This window comes from Aquarana catesbeiana, linkage group LG06 (assembly GCF_042186555.1).
Source record: "Aquarana catesbeiana isolate 2022-GZ linkage group LG06, ASM4218655v1, whole genome shotgun sequence".
NCBI lineage: Eukaryota > Metazoa > Chordata > Amphibia > Anura > Ranidae > Aquarana > Aquarana catesbeiana.
Genome location: NC_133329.1, coordinates 389,543,616 through 389,559,206, shown reverse-complemented (window position 1 = coordinate 389,559,206; position 15,591 = coordinate 389,543,616). Strand labels below are relative to the sequence as shown.

The following is a 15,591-nucleotide window of genomic DNA, read 5'->3' as shown; positions in this document are numbered from 1 at the left end:
CTGAACACTGTGAGCAGGACGCACTGTACTAAATGTAAATAGTCTAGCTGCCTGACCGTGGTACTAATAGGATCAAATAGAACACCTGTAATTTTCTTCAGGTAGCTTTATATACTGTAACCAGACAAGCCTGCCGGTCAGTAGGAATTTAACAGGAACGGATCTAGCTGAACACTGTGAGCAGGACGCACTGCATTAAATGTAAATAGTCTAGATAGAAGATAACAGGAACAGATCTAGCTAAACTGAATACAGTGTATATATATATATATGCAACACCTGGGATGCATATATATACACAATACACTGTAAGTGCAGCTAACTGACTGACTGTTCTGCCTAATCTATCTAACTCAAATCAAATGACACTGTCTCTCTCTCTCTCTATCTCTCAGCACACCGGAACACACACTACACAGGGCCGCCGTGCAGGCGGCCTTATATAGTGTGGGGTGTGTACTAAATCCCCTGAGCCATAATTGGCCAAAGCCACCCTGGCTTTGGCCAATTACAGCTCTCTCTACTGACAGCGCTGTGTTGGCCAAGCATGCGGGTCATAGTGCATGCTTGGCCAATCATCAGCCAGCAATGCACTGCGATGCCGCAGTGAATTATGGGCCGTGACGCGCCACACGAATTTAGCGCGAACGGCCCATAACGTTCGCAATTCGGCGAACGATCGAACAGCCGATGTTCGAGTCGAACATGGGTTCGACTCGAACACGAAGCTCATCCCTAATAGGGGGATAAAAATTGTGAAGAAATGCCTTAAGCAAAAAACAAACAGCAGGAGGGTGCAGAGAAAGAATCAGGTGGACAAAAATAATTTACTCTTATAAAATAAATCAATGTTCCTACTTTGAGAGAGTGTCCAACGGTTCTGAATTCAAATGAGAAAATAATTGGGAAACAAAATGTTCTGTTCACAACCAGCTGAACAGACTTGAGTTCCCCTGCACAGGAAAAACTCAATATATCTATTAAGAGAGTGCAGAAGGGTCCCAAGGCGGCTCATGACAGGGGTATCATCATAGTGCATCCGGCCTGACAAAAACCTGAACAGTTCAAATTGAACCAAAGACACATCTTAAAGCTTTGCTATACCTCTATAAATTTCACCCCAAAACATACACACATAATCCACTGTCCCCACCCCCCTTCCAACATACCAGCTGCCTCCAGGAACTGGGCATGGAGGGAGAAGGTCAGAAGAGGCTCAAGTAGGGAGCGCAGGAAATCTTTTAGAACACTGCAGATGGTATGGATGTCTTCCTTCGAGAGTTGCTGTGACTTGACTTTACCATACAGAAGCTTCTGTTTTAGCTCTTTCACCTGACGATCACAGCCTGAGATGCGGTATAGACCTTGCTGGGGACAAAACAAGGGAAGAGAAGTTATTTCCCTCTTCCCCACTGTAATAGAATGTATAAACAACTGACTCCATCTTAGATACCCCTCCATTTTACATAAAGTATAAATGAACTTTTTGTGTGTGTAAGTTTTGCAATGGTCAGTTTGACTAGCAGTTTGCATAGAACCACACCCTATGAGATATTGTGGTTAAGCCGAATCTGTGTCAGCAAGTCATCAGCTATTTCTTGTTATCTAGTCAAGCAGCCTAACTCCTGATAAGAAAGTACTGAGTGTAAAGTTTGAATAACCCTTAGACATGTATTTTTACTGGTATATATATACTACTGTTGTATTCAATAAAGATAGAGATCTTATGAACATGCCCTCAAGCCTGTTTCCTGTGTCTCATTTGGTCTCTCATGGATCCAAGGGTCCCCGTGGTCTGCCTGCATAAACCAGGATGGTCGTCCAGGTGTACAATTCCTTTCACCCACTGTATGGCATCTCACTGTTCCAGCAGGGAGAATCTATGTCCTCTTTCTGGATTCTCTTTTTTTTGTACAATACAAAGTAAATCAATAAAATAAAAAAATGTAAAAAATTCCCTTTTGTGGTGCTCACAGAGCAGAAGAGCTGATAACTCAAATAAAGTGAAGCATGGGCAAAGCAGCAGGTTTACTCAAAGGGACTGTCACTTTGTCTATACCGGGTAAAGTGACAGGGTCTCTGAAAAAACAACCCCCCCCCCCCCCCACAAACCTTTCCTGTGCCCGTCCCCCCATCAAAGTTAGTTGTCCCAACTCTGTTAGCTCCATGTCAGATGGTGTCAAAGAATTAATTACTTGCTTCCTTGCCTTATGCAATAGTGTTTGACCCTGGTGACTTCAGGCCCAGGCACTGTACCCTGGGGGGGAAATCACATGCTGTCCTATGTTCAGAAGCAAGAGGAGGACTCCAACTGATCGGAGAGGGAGCACTATTAGGGCAAGTATTCGTGTGTGGTGGATTATTTTCAGGCACAGTGACAGTCTCAAATTAGCATTGCCCACCCCCTACCAATTTATTCACAAGGTCTATACTGACCTTCCATTTGATCCCCTGATGCACAGTTAGCCCACTGGACAGAAAAGGTAAATACCCTGTACTCTAAGGTAACAGGAAGATTTTGATACGTCCCACATGACTGCATTGGGTGCTTGGGGGGCCAATCATCAAGCCTGAGTGCTGTCACATGGGGAGTTCTTAGACCCCTGCAAGCTCTGACTTGGAGCTTACACAGCCCTTTAAATGTTCTATCTCTGTTAAAATTCCAAACCACAAAGCGGTGTCTTTCTGTAATTCACCATAACCAAGATATGCGCTTATAAAAGTATAAAAACATAAATTATCTGCCAGAATTTATACATTAAGGGAAACTACATCTTTTATATCACGTTACACCCGTAATTAGGGTGTAGCATGCAACATGGTGCCAAGCAGACCCCTTCACCCCAAGAGTTCCCCCCATGAAAGCATGCAGCGATTCTTTTCCTTTGCAGCAGCTGTACTTTTGAATTTTGTACAGGTTTGCAGGGCTCTGTCCACACAGTCATGCCATTCATTCATTCACAGAGATCTGTGAATGGATGACCTACAATCCCAGCGTGCCACCACGGCAGACGGACCTGTAATTCTCAATGGAATACAAGTGCAGTGATCATGGGCGTCCGCAAGGGGGGCAAGAGGGGTCAAGTGCCCCCCCTGGAATCAGGAATCATCAGGCCGTCTGCCCTGGGGCCACTTTGAGCTGTGGCTGCAGCGCCATCCAGGGCTGATCCAAGTACAGAGTCCTCCCCTCCCTCCTCTTGTCACGGAGCTCGAGTCTGAAGTCTTTGGCGGCACCAAAACAAAACTTTGTTACAGCGCCACCGAAGAATACCCGGTGATCCAGGCACTGGTGAGGCTGCACTTGATGGCCACAGACCGAGGCTGCACTTGATGGCCACAGACCGAGGCTGCACTTGATGGCCACAGGGAGGCTGCACTTGATGGCCACAGGGAGGCTGCACTTGATGGCCACAGGGAGGCTGCACTTGATGGCCACAGGGAGGCTGCACTTGATGGCCACAGGGAGGCTGCACTTGATGGCCACAGGGAGGCTGCACTTGATGGCCACAGGGAGGCTGCACTTGATGGCCACAGGGAGGCTGCACTTGATGGCCACAGTGAGGCTGCACTTGATGGCCACAGTGAGGCTGCACTTGATGCACTTGATGGCCACAGTGAGGCTGCACTTGATGGCCACAGTGAGGCTGCACTTGATGGCCACAGTGAGGCTGCACTTGATGGCCACAGTGAGGTGAAAAAAAAAAAAAAAAAAAAAGTTTAAGAAGACTAAGTAAAGGGGGATCTATGCTATGGGGGACCTGGCCTGGCCTTCTCTAAAGGGGGATCTATATGGGTGACCCTGACATGGCCTGCGCTTTATGTGAGAATGACTAAAGCCCCTCCCCTTCATGACCTTGTCAAAAACGGGCAGAACATGGGTGACCTTAAAATGATGCCTCCCCCTGAAAAAAATTCTGTGATTACCCCGCTTTTAGTCCATTGAAAGCCCATATTGTGGTATGGACAGGGAGCTGGAGGAAGCGTCTGCAGGAACAGGGCATTGGACCCACAATTCACAGATTATTAGTGCAATGCTTAGCAGGCTCCAACCCCCAAAAATATAAAAAGGCACATTTTTTACCTGCAAAAGGTGGACTTAGCCTTTACCTAAGCTTATTGAGCTTTTAAATTTGAAGAAAATGTTGTACTGATAAAAATATTGGGTTTGTCATTGCCAACATTCTCCCAAGCATGCCAGTTACATGGGTGTCTCTGGGCTTCAATAACTTCTGAGACCTAGTGAAACCAGAATTTTAATGTTCATACTGACTCTTGCATATTAGTACTTGTGTAGCACTACCCCCTTAGGTAGAAGACAGATGTAGATATGGCGCTGCTCTAGTGTAGTAAATTTTGATGGTAGGCCACCGTCCTGTGCCTTATGTGATGACCTGACTTAGATATGGAAACTACATATTTTAAATTATATATAGTCACTTGCGGGAGTTAGAGACCCCATGTGGGAGAGACCCCATAAATATTCAGGCATCACCCCTCAAAGTTCTAGAACACTCCAGGAGCTTCTAAAAAGCCAGGTCAACGCAGCTTTGACACAGTTCCCCACACATGGATAAGGTGTAAGGTAAAGTCTACAGGCTTAGAAAGATCAATTTGTAAATAGATAGAAAACTGGCTAAAAGACAGAATTCAAAGAGTAGTGGTTAATGATTCAAAATCTGAATGGTCTAAGGTTATTAATGGTGTACCCCAAGGTTCAGTGTTGGGACCCTTACTTTTTAATATCTTTATAAAGGATATAGGGTGTGGGATTAAAAGTAAAATTTCTGTATTTGCAGATGACACCAAGCTATGCAGCGGAATAACATCCTTACAGGATGTCTCCAATTTACAAGCCGACCGCAATGCACTGTCTGATTGGGCAACTATGTGGCAGATGAGGTTTAATGTTGATAAGAGAGAGCGCGAGAGAGAGAAAGAGAGAGAGGGCACGAGAGAGAGAGAGGGCACGAGAGAGAGAGAGAGGGCACGAGAGAGAGAGAGAGGGCACGAGAGAGGGAGAGAGAGAGGGAGAGATCGAGAGAGAGAGAGAGGGAGAGATCGAGAGGGAGAGATCGAGAGAGAGAGAGGGAGAGATCGAGAGAGAGAGAGGGAGAGATCGAGAGAGAGAGAGAGAGAGAGATCGAGAGAGAGAGATCGAGAGAGAGAGAGAGATCGAGAGAGATCGAGAGAGAGAGAGAGAGATCGAGAGAGATCGAGAGAGAGAGAGAGAGAGATCGAGAGAGATCGAGAGAGATAGAGAGAGAGAGAGAGAGAGAGAGAGAGATTGAGAGAGAGGGAGAGAGAGAGAGATCGAGAGATCGAGATCGAGAGATCGAGAGGGAGAGATCGAGAGGGAGAGATCGAGAGGGAGAGATCGAGAGGGAGAGATCGAGAGGGAGAGATCGAGAGAGAGAGATCGAGAGAGAGAGATCGAGAGAGAGAGATCGAGAGAGAGGGAGAGAGAGATCGAGAGAGAGGGAGAGAGAGATCGAGAGAGAGAGATCGAGAGGGAGAGAGAGATCGAGAGGGAGAGAGAGATCGAGAGGGAGAGAGAGATCGAGAGGGAGAGAGAGATCGAGAGGGAGAGAGAGATCGAGAGGGAGAGAGAGATCGAGAGGGAGAGAGAGATCGAGAGGGAGAGAGAGATCGAGAGGGAGAGAGAGATCGAGAGGGAGAGAGAGATCGAGAGGGAGAGAGAGAGATCGAGAGATCATTTTGCCCCCCTGTACAAATCATTAGAAAGACCTCATCTGGAATATGCAGTTCAGTTTTGGGCACCAGTTCTCAAAAAGGATATCAGGGAACTGGAGAAAGTGCAGAGAAGGGCAACCAAACTGATAAGAGGCATGAAGGAGCTCAGCTATGAGGAAAGATCTGAGGAACTGAATTTATTCTCTCTTGAGAAAAGGAGATTAAGGGGATATGATCATACATAAGTGGTGCATATAGGGAACTTGGTGTTGAGTTATTCACTTTAAGGTCATCACAGAGGCAAGAGGGTGTAGTGTTACATATGGCGACCCATCACATTTGGCAACACCGCCATATGCGTTCCAACACTTTTACAACAAAACAGCACAGTAAAAGTGGCTCCACCCCTAAGTCTAGGTTCAAGCCATTTTGCAACAGGGCTCCTCGCGGGCTTGCTTCGCTCGCCACGCTTCGGGCACGGCCTCGTTTTGCTCGGCATTATTATATTTCTAACTCTACATCCACTTGGATTGTGGGGCTTGAACCTGGACTTAGGGGCGGAGCCACATAATAACTGCGCAAGCGCAGTTCAATGTCAGTTCCGTCACACTATCTGATGGTTGTACTGTGTCGTAAAAGTGTTGTAACGCATATGGTGGCGTCGCGCATGCGCACTCCAGCGGGTAGCCAAATGTGATGGGTTGCCATATGTGACGCTACACTGGCACTTTTTATGTCTAGAGGAAAAAAAGATTTAATCTCCAATTACGGAAAGGTTTCTTCACAGTAAGAGCTGTGAAAATGTGTAATAGACTCCCTCCAGAGGAGATTCTGGCAAGCTCAGTAGATTGCGTATATGGGATTGTACGATTTATTTTAGTTTATTTTTTTGCTTGAACTAGATGGACTGTCTTTTTTCAACCTAACGATACAAGAACAAATTAACCCTGGCTCATCTGGCTACAACAGGAGCCCAACTAAATTGACCTTCTGTACACAGGGGTTGCTACACTTCTAGCTATACCATGGGCTACAAAAATTAAATGTATAGGTTCCTTTAAACTAAAGGACCTACAGTGGGGAAAATAATGATTTGATCCCCTGCAGATTTTGTAAGTTTGCCCACTTACAAAGAAATTAAGGGTCTATTTTCATCATAGGTGTATTTTAAAATGATAGACACAGAATATCAATTAAAAATCCAGAAAAAAAAAACAAAAAAAAAAAAAAAAAAAAAAACGTGATACAGATGTTACAAATCGAGCTGCAGTTCAGTGAGTAAAATGAGCATTGATCCCCAAGCAAGACATCACTCTGTACTTGATGGAGAAACCATTGTTGGCAAGCACAGAGGTCAGACGTTTCTTGTAGTTGGTGACCAGGTTTGCACACATCTCAGGAGGGATTTTGGCCCACACTTTAAGGATCTTCTCTAAATCCTTAAGGTTTCTTGGCTTTTGCTTGGCAACTTGAAGTTTCAGCTCCCTCCATAAATTTTCTATAGGATTAATGTCTGGAGACTGGCTAGACCACTCCATGACCTTAATGTGCTTCTTCTTGAGCTACTGCTTTGTTGCCTTAGTGGTATGTTTTGCGTCATTGTCATGCTGAGAAACCCATCCACGACCCATCTTCAGTGTCCTGGCTGATGGAAGAAGGATTTAATCCAAGATTTTACAATACATGGCCTCATCCATTGGCCCCCCAATGCAGCAAGGTCAGCCTGTACATTTAGTAGAGACAGGGGCGTACCTAGAGCATTTGGTACCCGGGGCGGATCCTTTTTCTGCCCCCCCCCCCCACTTTAAAATGTAAAAACACTCACAAAAATTTGTAATGTTTTCAAGAATATTTATTGCACAAATACACATCCTTTGTGACAGTAATAGGCAGTGACAAGTACTCTTTATGGAGGGACCCCAAACCCCTCCTCTACCAAGATCAGCGTTTCTGAATTCTAAATTTTTCTTTAAAATGACGCCATTGGCACTGCGATGTCACTCCTGGGTTTTTATATCGGAGACCAGATCAAAGGCAAATCCAGCTTTGTTCGGGTCTCCGGTCAGCCGATGGGCATGCCGGCTGGTGGCTTAGGTCTCTGGGTGGGATGGGAGACCTGGGCGGAGCAGGGAGACGTCCCCTCCCACTCCTTGTAATAACAGCTGATGCTGTTCATCCACGGCAGCCAGTGACAATAGATGGGACAGGCAAGAGGTGTCAGTCACTCAGGTGTGAGCAGCTCCCACATTTTTGGACAGATCGTGCCATGGTCAGGGAAGTGGAGAGCTGGACTGGAGCTGCTATGAAGGAGACATCAGAGTGAGATGGCCCATACTTTGGATTGGATCTGTCCCTGAGGACAGCAGATAATGCAAGAGATCCCACTGTATGGCGATCTCTGGATCGGATCTGTCTCTGGGGACAGCAGACAATGGTATCATTGGCATTGATGATTTGATTCGGATTTTGGAACTGACCTGCTGACAAGGCGTGTTCCTTGCTGGACCGTGGATGGGATCTGATGGCCGCAGGGAAGATGACAAGATGCTGCTTTGACCAGCTGCTTGCAGGACGGATCTGATGGCTGCAAGATATGGGTGTAGGTATCAGGATCCATGAATCAGACCGAGACAGAAGGAAAGTTAAATCACACTTGAATAATAATAATAATAATAATAAGGTAAACAGAGTAAGCGTAGTCAAAACAAGCCAGAGTTCAGTAACCGGATCGGGTAGTCAGCCAAGCAAATATCAGATAGCCAGAGATAAACGTAGTAGTACAGCAAGCAGGATCAGGAGCCAGAAGGAACGTCAGCCAAGCAAGTCTTCAACAGGAACGCAGGAGAAAGTCTCTGATGTTGACAAAGGCGAAGGCAGAGATCAAGTGAGCTGGACGGCTTTGTAGGCAGGACTGACGAGCAGAATCATCAACAGCTGGGTAACTGTGGAAAGAGATGGGAGTTGGCAATTAGCCAACAGCTGAGCAGCCAGCTCAAAGAAGGAAGGGCTGAGCCCAGCCCCGACAGTAGGTCAATGTCTGTCTACACCTGGGCTGCAGACACCCCCTCTATCAGACCAGCTCAGCTACTATACTTGGTGGTGAACACAGCAACCCCCCCCCCCCCATTTCTCTGTCACACCAGCACAGTCAGGGTGGCAGGGCAGACACAAACACTCCTCCAGCCTCTTCTCACAAACCCCACACACACCCCCTATCAGCAGCTCACCTCAGGTTCTCAGCCTCAGCTAGGGAGGTCTGGACTCTGGAAGACTGTTTGGACAAAGTCTGTAACAGCAGCCACCCCGGCAGAGAATGATGACACACTCAGCTTGGCTGCGTAGCAGTGATGGGTGGAGCTAGCAGGAGGAAAACAGTGACCAGACTATTGCGGCCGCGGCACTGGGGGGTGTTCTGGCTGACAATAAAACTACCAAAGGGAGCAGCCAGAGCCAGGCACGCCCTCAGGATGGTGTCAGACGAGCGACACCACTCGGCCACTGACACCCCCCAAATCTTTGGCACCCACAGCAGACCGCCCCCCCACCCCCAGCGGTACGCCCCTGGAGCAGAGAAACAGCCCCAAATAATGTGTCCACCTCAGTGCTTGACTGTAGAGATGGTGTTCTTAGGGTCATAGTCCGCATTTTTCTTCCTCCAAACACGGCGAGTCGAGTTAACGCCAAAAAGCTAAATTTTGGTCTCATCTGAAAACAGCACTTTCTCCCAATCCTTCTTTGAATCATTTAGAGGTTCATTGGCAAACTTCAGATGGACCTGTTCATGTGCCTTCTTGAGGGGGACCTTGCGGGCGCTGCAGGATTTCAACCCATGGTGGTGTATTGTGTTTGGTGACTGTGGTCCCAACTGTCTTGAGATCATTCACAAGCTCCTCCCGTGTAGTTCTGGGCTGATCCCTCACTTTTCTCATGATCGTCCTCACCTCATGAGGCGAAATCATGGAGCTTAAAGGGCGATTGATGGTTATTTTGTATTTCTTCCATTTGCAAATAATCACTCCAACAGTTGTCTCCTTCTCACCAAGCTTCTTGCTGATGGTCTTGAAGCTCATTCCAGCCTTGTGCAGGTCTACAATCTTGTCCCTGATGTCCTTTAACAGATCTCTGGTCCTGTCCATGATGGTGAGGTTTGAATGCAAGAAAGATTCTGTGGACAGGTGTCTTTAATACACATGAGTTGTTAGGAGCACCTTCTTAAACTGACAGGACTAATCTGTGTACCACATGAGCACATACTGTAACCAGTCTGTGGGAGCCAAAATTATTGTTGGTTGGTAGGGGATCAAATACTTATTTTTACTCACTGAACTGCAACTCAATTAACATTTGTATCGTGTGTTTTTTCTGGATTTTTGGTTGATATTCTCTATCATTTAAAATCCACCTATGATAAAAAAGTGTAAAATGAAAACAAATTGTTACTTCTATTTTAGTGTGAGGTCACTGATTAATGGTCGCAGCTGTTCACCATAAAGGTATTGTTTGTTTTTACACACATAGCAGTGCATAAGTATTTCAACACAAAGTAAAAAGAAAAAAAACCTTCTCAATACATGAGCAGATCTTACCTCACTCAGCCCCCTTTTCTCAATCTCATTGACACAATAGACCACCAGGTTGGGCACCATGGGAGGCGTGGTGGGAGCAAAGTCAGCCAGTAATCCCTGTTCATGGACAGATTACAGTTACAAAAGGAGCCATAAACATGTTACAGTTACACGGTGTAAGCGTTCTAGAAAAATACATTAGAGAACCGGGGGGACTGATGCTAGTCGTCTTTAGTTCTGACTTGGCGATGTGCTTTAAGGGAAACTATACTGCATTTTGAAAGTAATTTTGCTGTTTTTTTTTATCTTTTGCCATGTCATTTTCATACATATACGTTTTTATATACTCACTCTAGTGACCCTCTACAGTATATACTACAAGGTCAAGGGTTTGTTGACATCCAATAATCACACCTATATGAGTAGGTGCGGCATGCCTTTCCATTAATATGGAGTTGCTTAACTTTGTTTCTAAAAACAGTCCCCGCTCTGAGAAGACTTTCCACAAGATTTGGGGGAATTTGCGGCCATTCAGCCAAATGGGCATTTGTGAGGTCAGGTATTGATGTTGGATGAGATCTAGCTAGGGGTCAGGATTCCAATTCATCCCAAAGGTGTTCAGCAGGTTTGAGGTCATAACTCTGTGTAGGCCACTTGAGTTCCTCCACCCAAACTCATCAAAGCATGTCTCTATGGAGATTTTGGCTGAGATCGTTCTAATTCATCCGATAGGTTTTCAGTAGTGTTGAAGTCAGGGCTCTGTGTAGGACACTCAAATTCCTCCACACCAGAATCAAACCACGTCTTTATGGAGCTGACTTTGTACACAGGGGCAGTGTCATACTGAAATGGAAAAGGGCCTTCAAACTGTTGAAGATTGGAAGAGCACAGTTGTCTAGAATGCATTTCTATGCAGTAGTATTAACAGAACCCTTCACTGGAAACACCTGAACTTAGTGATTTGAAGGGGTGTCAACATAACTTTAGGACATAGGTAGTGGTGGCTGGTGTTTTTATTTTTTTTTGGGGGAGGGGGGCTCCAAACAACCACCCTAGGTAGGTCGGTCGGGTCACCCGCACCCGCCCTCGGTTGGTCATCAAGCCCAGGACCCCATCTAGGTTGCGGGCACCTACGGGCGGCAGGCAGAGTCTGTGTCCTCTCCTCCTCTTCTGCATCACAGTGGCTTCTGCCGTGCGTCTCCTCCCTCCTCCTCGGCATCCAATAGGATCGCCTGTCCTTTTAGCCAATCGGGTGACGGGTCTCAAGACACACTTCCTGATTGGCTAGGAGGAAGATCAGTGTGGTGATAGTGAATATTCATTCGATATCACACAACTGAGGGGGGGGGGGCTCGGAGCACAGTGCTCTGCACCCCAAGCCCACCCTTTTTTGAAGCCTATTAAAGCCTTTGGCTTCAATCACGTGGTTCAAAAAAAAAAAAAAAAAAAAATGAATAATTGGAATCCATGTTCTGGCGCCCTGTATGTAGATCAGGGGGCCGGACGCAGCACCCGTGCGCCCCAATGGATGGGCCGCCGCTGGACATAGGGTGTATACCAAATGCAGCTGGTATCCATGCTAGTTGACATGTGCGATTTGTTTCTTTACAAAGCGAAATTCGGCTGAACTTTTCATTATTCGGATGTATCTGAATTTCCAAATCACAATAGTAATGAACTTCCACGAATCCAAAATAAATACAAAACTAATTATCTAAATTTGAGAATGAATTTGAATTGCAATAAATATAGTAAGGATTAAAAGTGAAATAAGGAGGATTCCTACTTAGGCTGCTGAATAGAATAGAAAAAAAAATGTATCAATATTAAAAATCAAAACAGAACGAAGATAGCAGTCTTCCTAAATCTGAATTTCAAATCGATTTGAAAACAAATATAGGAAACAAAACCAAATATACAAAACAAATTCTGAAAACAGATAATTCTAACATAATGAATATGACTAAACTAAATTATTAACTTAACGAATGAATCCGAAACAAAAATGTTCCCATTGTGCACATCTCTACTTGCCAACAGATACAAGAAGGAAGAATTGAGCAGAACTCTTGTTAGGACAAAATCAGGGTAAATATGGCCAAAGATGGCTTGATAGTTATACGAAATTCTCTCTACCTGAAAAAAGGTTTTAAAAACAGTGCAACTAACAATCTTAAGGGGGCATAAAGATCACCAATAGATGTAGAAGGCTCTTTTTGTCACATATGTAGACTTTACAACCATTTGGAAAGCTTCTCTGCCAGTGTGTTGAATACTTCCATGGAGCAGCACTTGAGGTGCCATGGGCATTGGGCAAGGATCCTGGTGCTCGAGAAGATAATGGCCACTGTGAAGCCATAAGCAGTCCATTGCAAACAAATTTCAGCTTTGAGATACAGTATATAAAAAGAGCCTGAGGGCTTTGACCCCGATTAGCTAAAGCAATTTTTTTACCTAAATGAAAGATTACAATGTAGGAGAAGGTCATGCAGAAAAAAAAAAAAGTGTAAAATGAGGACACCACAAAGCTACTAATTCACTCCCTGGTCATCTCTCGACTACTGCAACTCCCTCCTAACTGAATTATCTTTATATAGGCTATCAACGCCTCCACCACCTCCTTCAGTCCATCATGAATGCTGCTGCCAGACTCATCCACCATACCAACCGCTCAGTGGCTGCTACTCCTGTCAATCCCTTCATTGGCTGCCTCTCACCCAACAAATAAAATTTAAAATACTAACTATTTACAAAGCCATCCACAACTGTGCCCCCAGCTACATCACTAACCTAGGTTTTAAAGTATCAACTAAATTGCTCTCTTCATTCCTCCCAAGACCTCCTGCTCTCTAGCTCCCTCATCACCTCCTCCCATGCTCACCTCCAGGACTTCCTCTGAGCTTCTATCATCTTTTGAAACTCCCTAACTCAATCTGTCTGACTATCTCCTAATCTATTCTGCTTTAGATGATCCCTGAAAACCCTTCTTTTTAAAGCCGCCTATCCTGCTTATAACGAATGCACCGTGTTTTTACTGTCTCCATCAGCTCATCCCCCACAGTTATTACCTTTCGTATAATTGGACCCTCCCTCCTAGAGTGTAAGCTCCAACGAGCAGGGCCCTTCGATTCCTCGTGTACCAAATTGTATTGTAATGTCTGCCCTCATCTTGTAAAGCGCTGCGCAAAATTGTTGGCCCTAAATAATAATAATAAAAAAGTAGAATGGGGGAAGGAAAGTGAATTAAAAAAGGGAAGGTCCTATAAAATTTCTTGCAGCGCTTGGAGGCATTATGCAGTGCTTAATCATAATTCTATAAGACTATGGTGTAAGAAGAAGAACTGCATGATTACCTGCCCCTTTTTTAGGCCTGTGCTCTGAACAGGCAGTGAGGCTGGAGGACACTGCTTGGGGCAATAGTCTCTGCATTCGGGATGTATCAGAATCCGACAGTTCCGGCATTTCAAGGACATCTTCCCGAATCTGGTCTTGTGTCCGCAGACGGTGCACTGTTCAGCACGGATCATCTGTGACATGGTATGGCATATTGGAGTCAGTGTCAGTATTACAGATAAGGAAAAATAAATAACAGCAATGGCATGGCAGGGATTAGTGACAGATACGTTATTAAGGATTTATATAGCTCCATTACCTCCTTCAAACAGAACTTTTACAAACAAGGTTAAACAATACCCATGCTTAAAAAGATTTACAACAAAAACTGTTTTACAGCAAAATTTTTTGCAAAAACCAATATATCCTAGGAGTGAAAATCCTGTCCTAAAGAGTTTATAATCTAGACTAGCCTTTCTCAACCTTTTTATTGCAGAGGAACCCTATAAATAATTTCCAGGTCTTGGGGAACCCCCAGTTAAAACCAAATTATTTGAGGGTCAGTGGGAAAAATGCTTCTTATATTGGTGACCATTGGGATGAATGCCCCCCTAAAGTGATTACAGACAGCTAAAAAGATTATCAGTGTCTGCCAAAGTGGTGTTGGCCCCAGAACTTTACAGGCACCAAATGGGAGGTAAATCAGGCACAGCTCAAGGAACACCTACTAGCCTCTTGAGGAACCTTGGTTGGAAAAGGCTGATCTAGAGAATTCAGGAGAATAAATAAGGTACAGAAGAAAAAATAATATATGCATAAATACATTCTTCCCACCAAGTACATGCTGTACGTACTTTGCCAGACAGTAGTAGTGCTGAATCAATGAGCTATATATAATGTAGCCATACATGGCTGGTCAGATAATGGAGGCGGCAAGAACTCTGGAACAGTAGTGGAAGAAGAAGCCATATTGGATCAGGAACTCTTACATAGTCTGGCAGTAGATAGAGAAGGAAGCATTGCTGGATCACAAATCTGTGTATAAGGTGACAGTATGGGGGAGATTAGCTAAAACTGGTGCAGCTGTGCATATCCAATCAACTTCTTGGTTTATTGCCACAAACAAAAAAAGCATACATGTTCCATAAACACTCACAAAAGAATGCAAAGATGTAATGTATAAAAAAAACAAACACACACACACACAAATAGGCAAATACAGCTTTCAACTGCATAGAGTTCACAAAAGAGAACATACAGCTGCACCTAGTGGCTGAAAACAGAAATGACAGAGCCAATAGAGCATTAATCTTGCACGCTCCAAAGGAAGATAACCAACAGCATTCTACCCCAATATCCGATCTACAATCAGGTCTACTGAGGCCAAGCCTGGTGCATCAAGCCAACCTCCCCAAACCCTCTCAAATTTGGTGGGGCATCCACAATGCTGGTAAATAACCTTTTCATATCTTAAAGTAGTAGCCATATGGTCTAGCCATCCTTAACGGATGGAGGGGGAAGTGCTTTATCAGTGGAGGAGAATTTTACGTGCCTGAAACAAGGCTCTGGAAACAGCTTCCTTAGTAAAGGCATCTAGTATAACATCAAAAACTTCCAGTAGACAGTGGCTGGGGTCAGAAGAGATGTTTGTTTGGAATACTCTATTGACCGTTGCAAGAACAGATGTCCAATAAAACCAAAACTTTTTTAGCGCATTTACAATACTTAGGACTGGAAAAATGTAAATGAAGGAACTTGTGGAATGTACACAAAAATCAAGTCTATAAAAAAAAACAAAAGAATAGTTCTTGTCCAAAAAAGTGAATTGAACCACAAATTGCTAGTCTAGGCACTGGAATTCATCAGGAGGTCTAAAACACCTCTTGCTGCTTTTGGTGCTGCTCCTCAAAAGATTGGGAAAATCTCCAAATGGCATACAAACAAGAAGAGCGCATACTAGCAAGCCTAACAGGCTTGATAAAGAAGGAAGTCCTTTGAAACG

At 44.7% G+C, this 15,591-nt stretch overlaps 1 protein-coding gene across 1 annotated transcript in view; it reads right to left on the bottom strand.

The window, feature by feature from the left end:
- LOC141147164 (rac GTPase-activating protein 1-like) overlaps positions 1-15,591 on the bottom strand; it is a 113,574-nt gene that overhangs the window by 25,871 nt on the left and 72,112 nt on the right. Inside the window, exons 9-11 of the mRNA XM_073634313.1 lie at positions 13,610-13,783; positions 10,278-10,373; positions 1,170-1,368 (exon numbers count right to left, since the gene is read on the bottom strand). Of these exons, the coding sequence (XP_073490414.1) occupies positions 1,170-1,368; positions 10,278-10,373; positions 13,610-13,783 (469 nt within the window). The remainder of the gene's footprint in view (positions 1-1,169; positions 1,369-10,277; positions 10,374-13,609; positions 13,784-15,591) is intronic.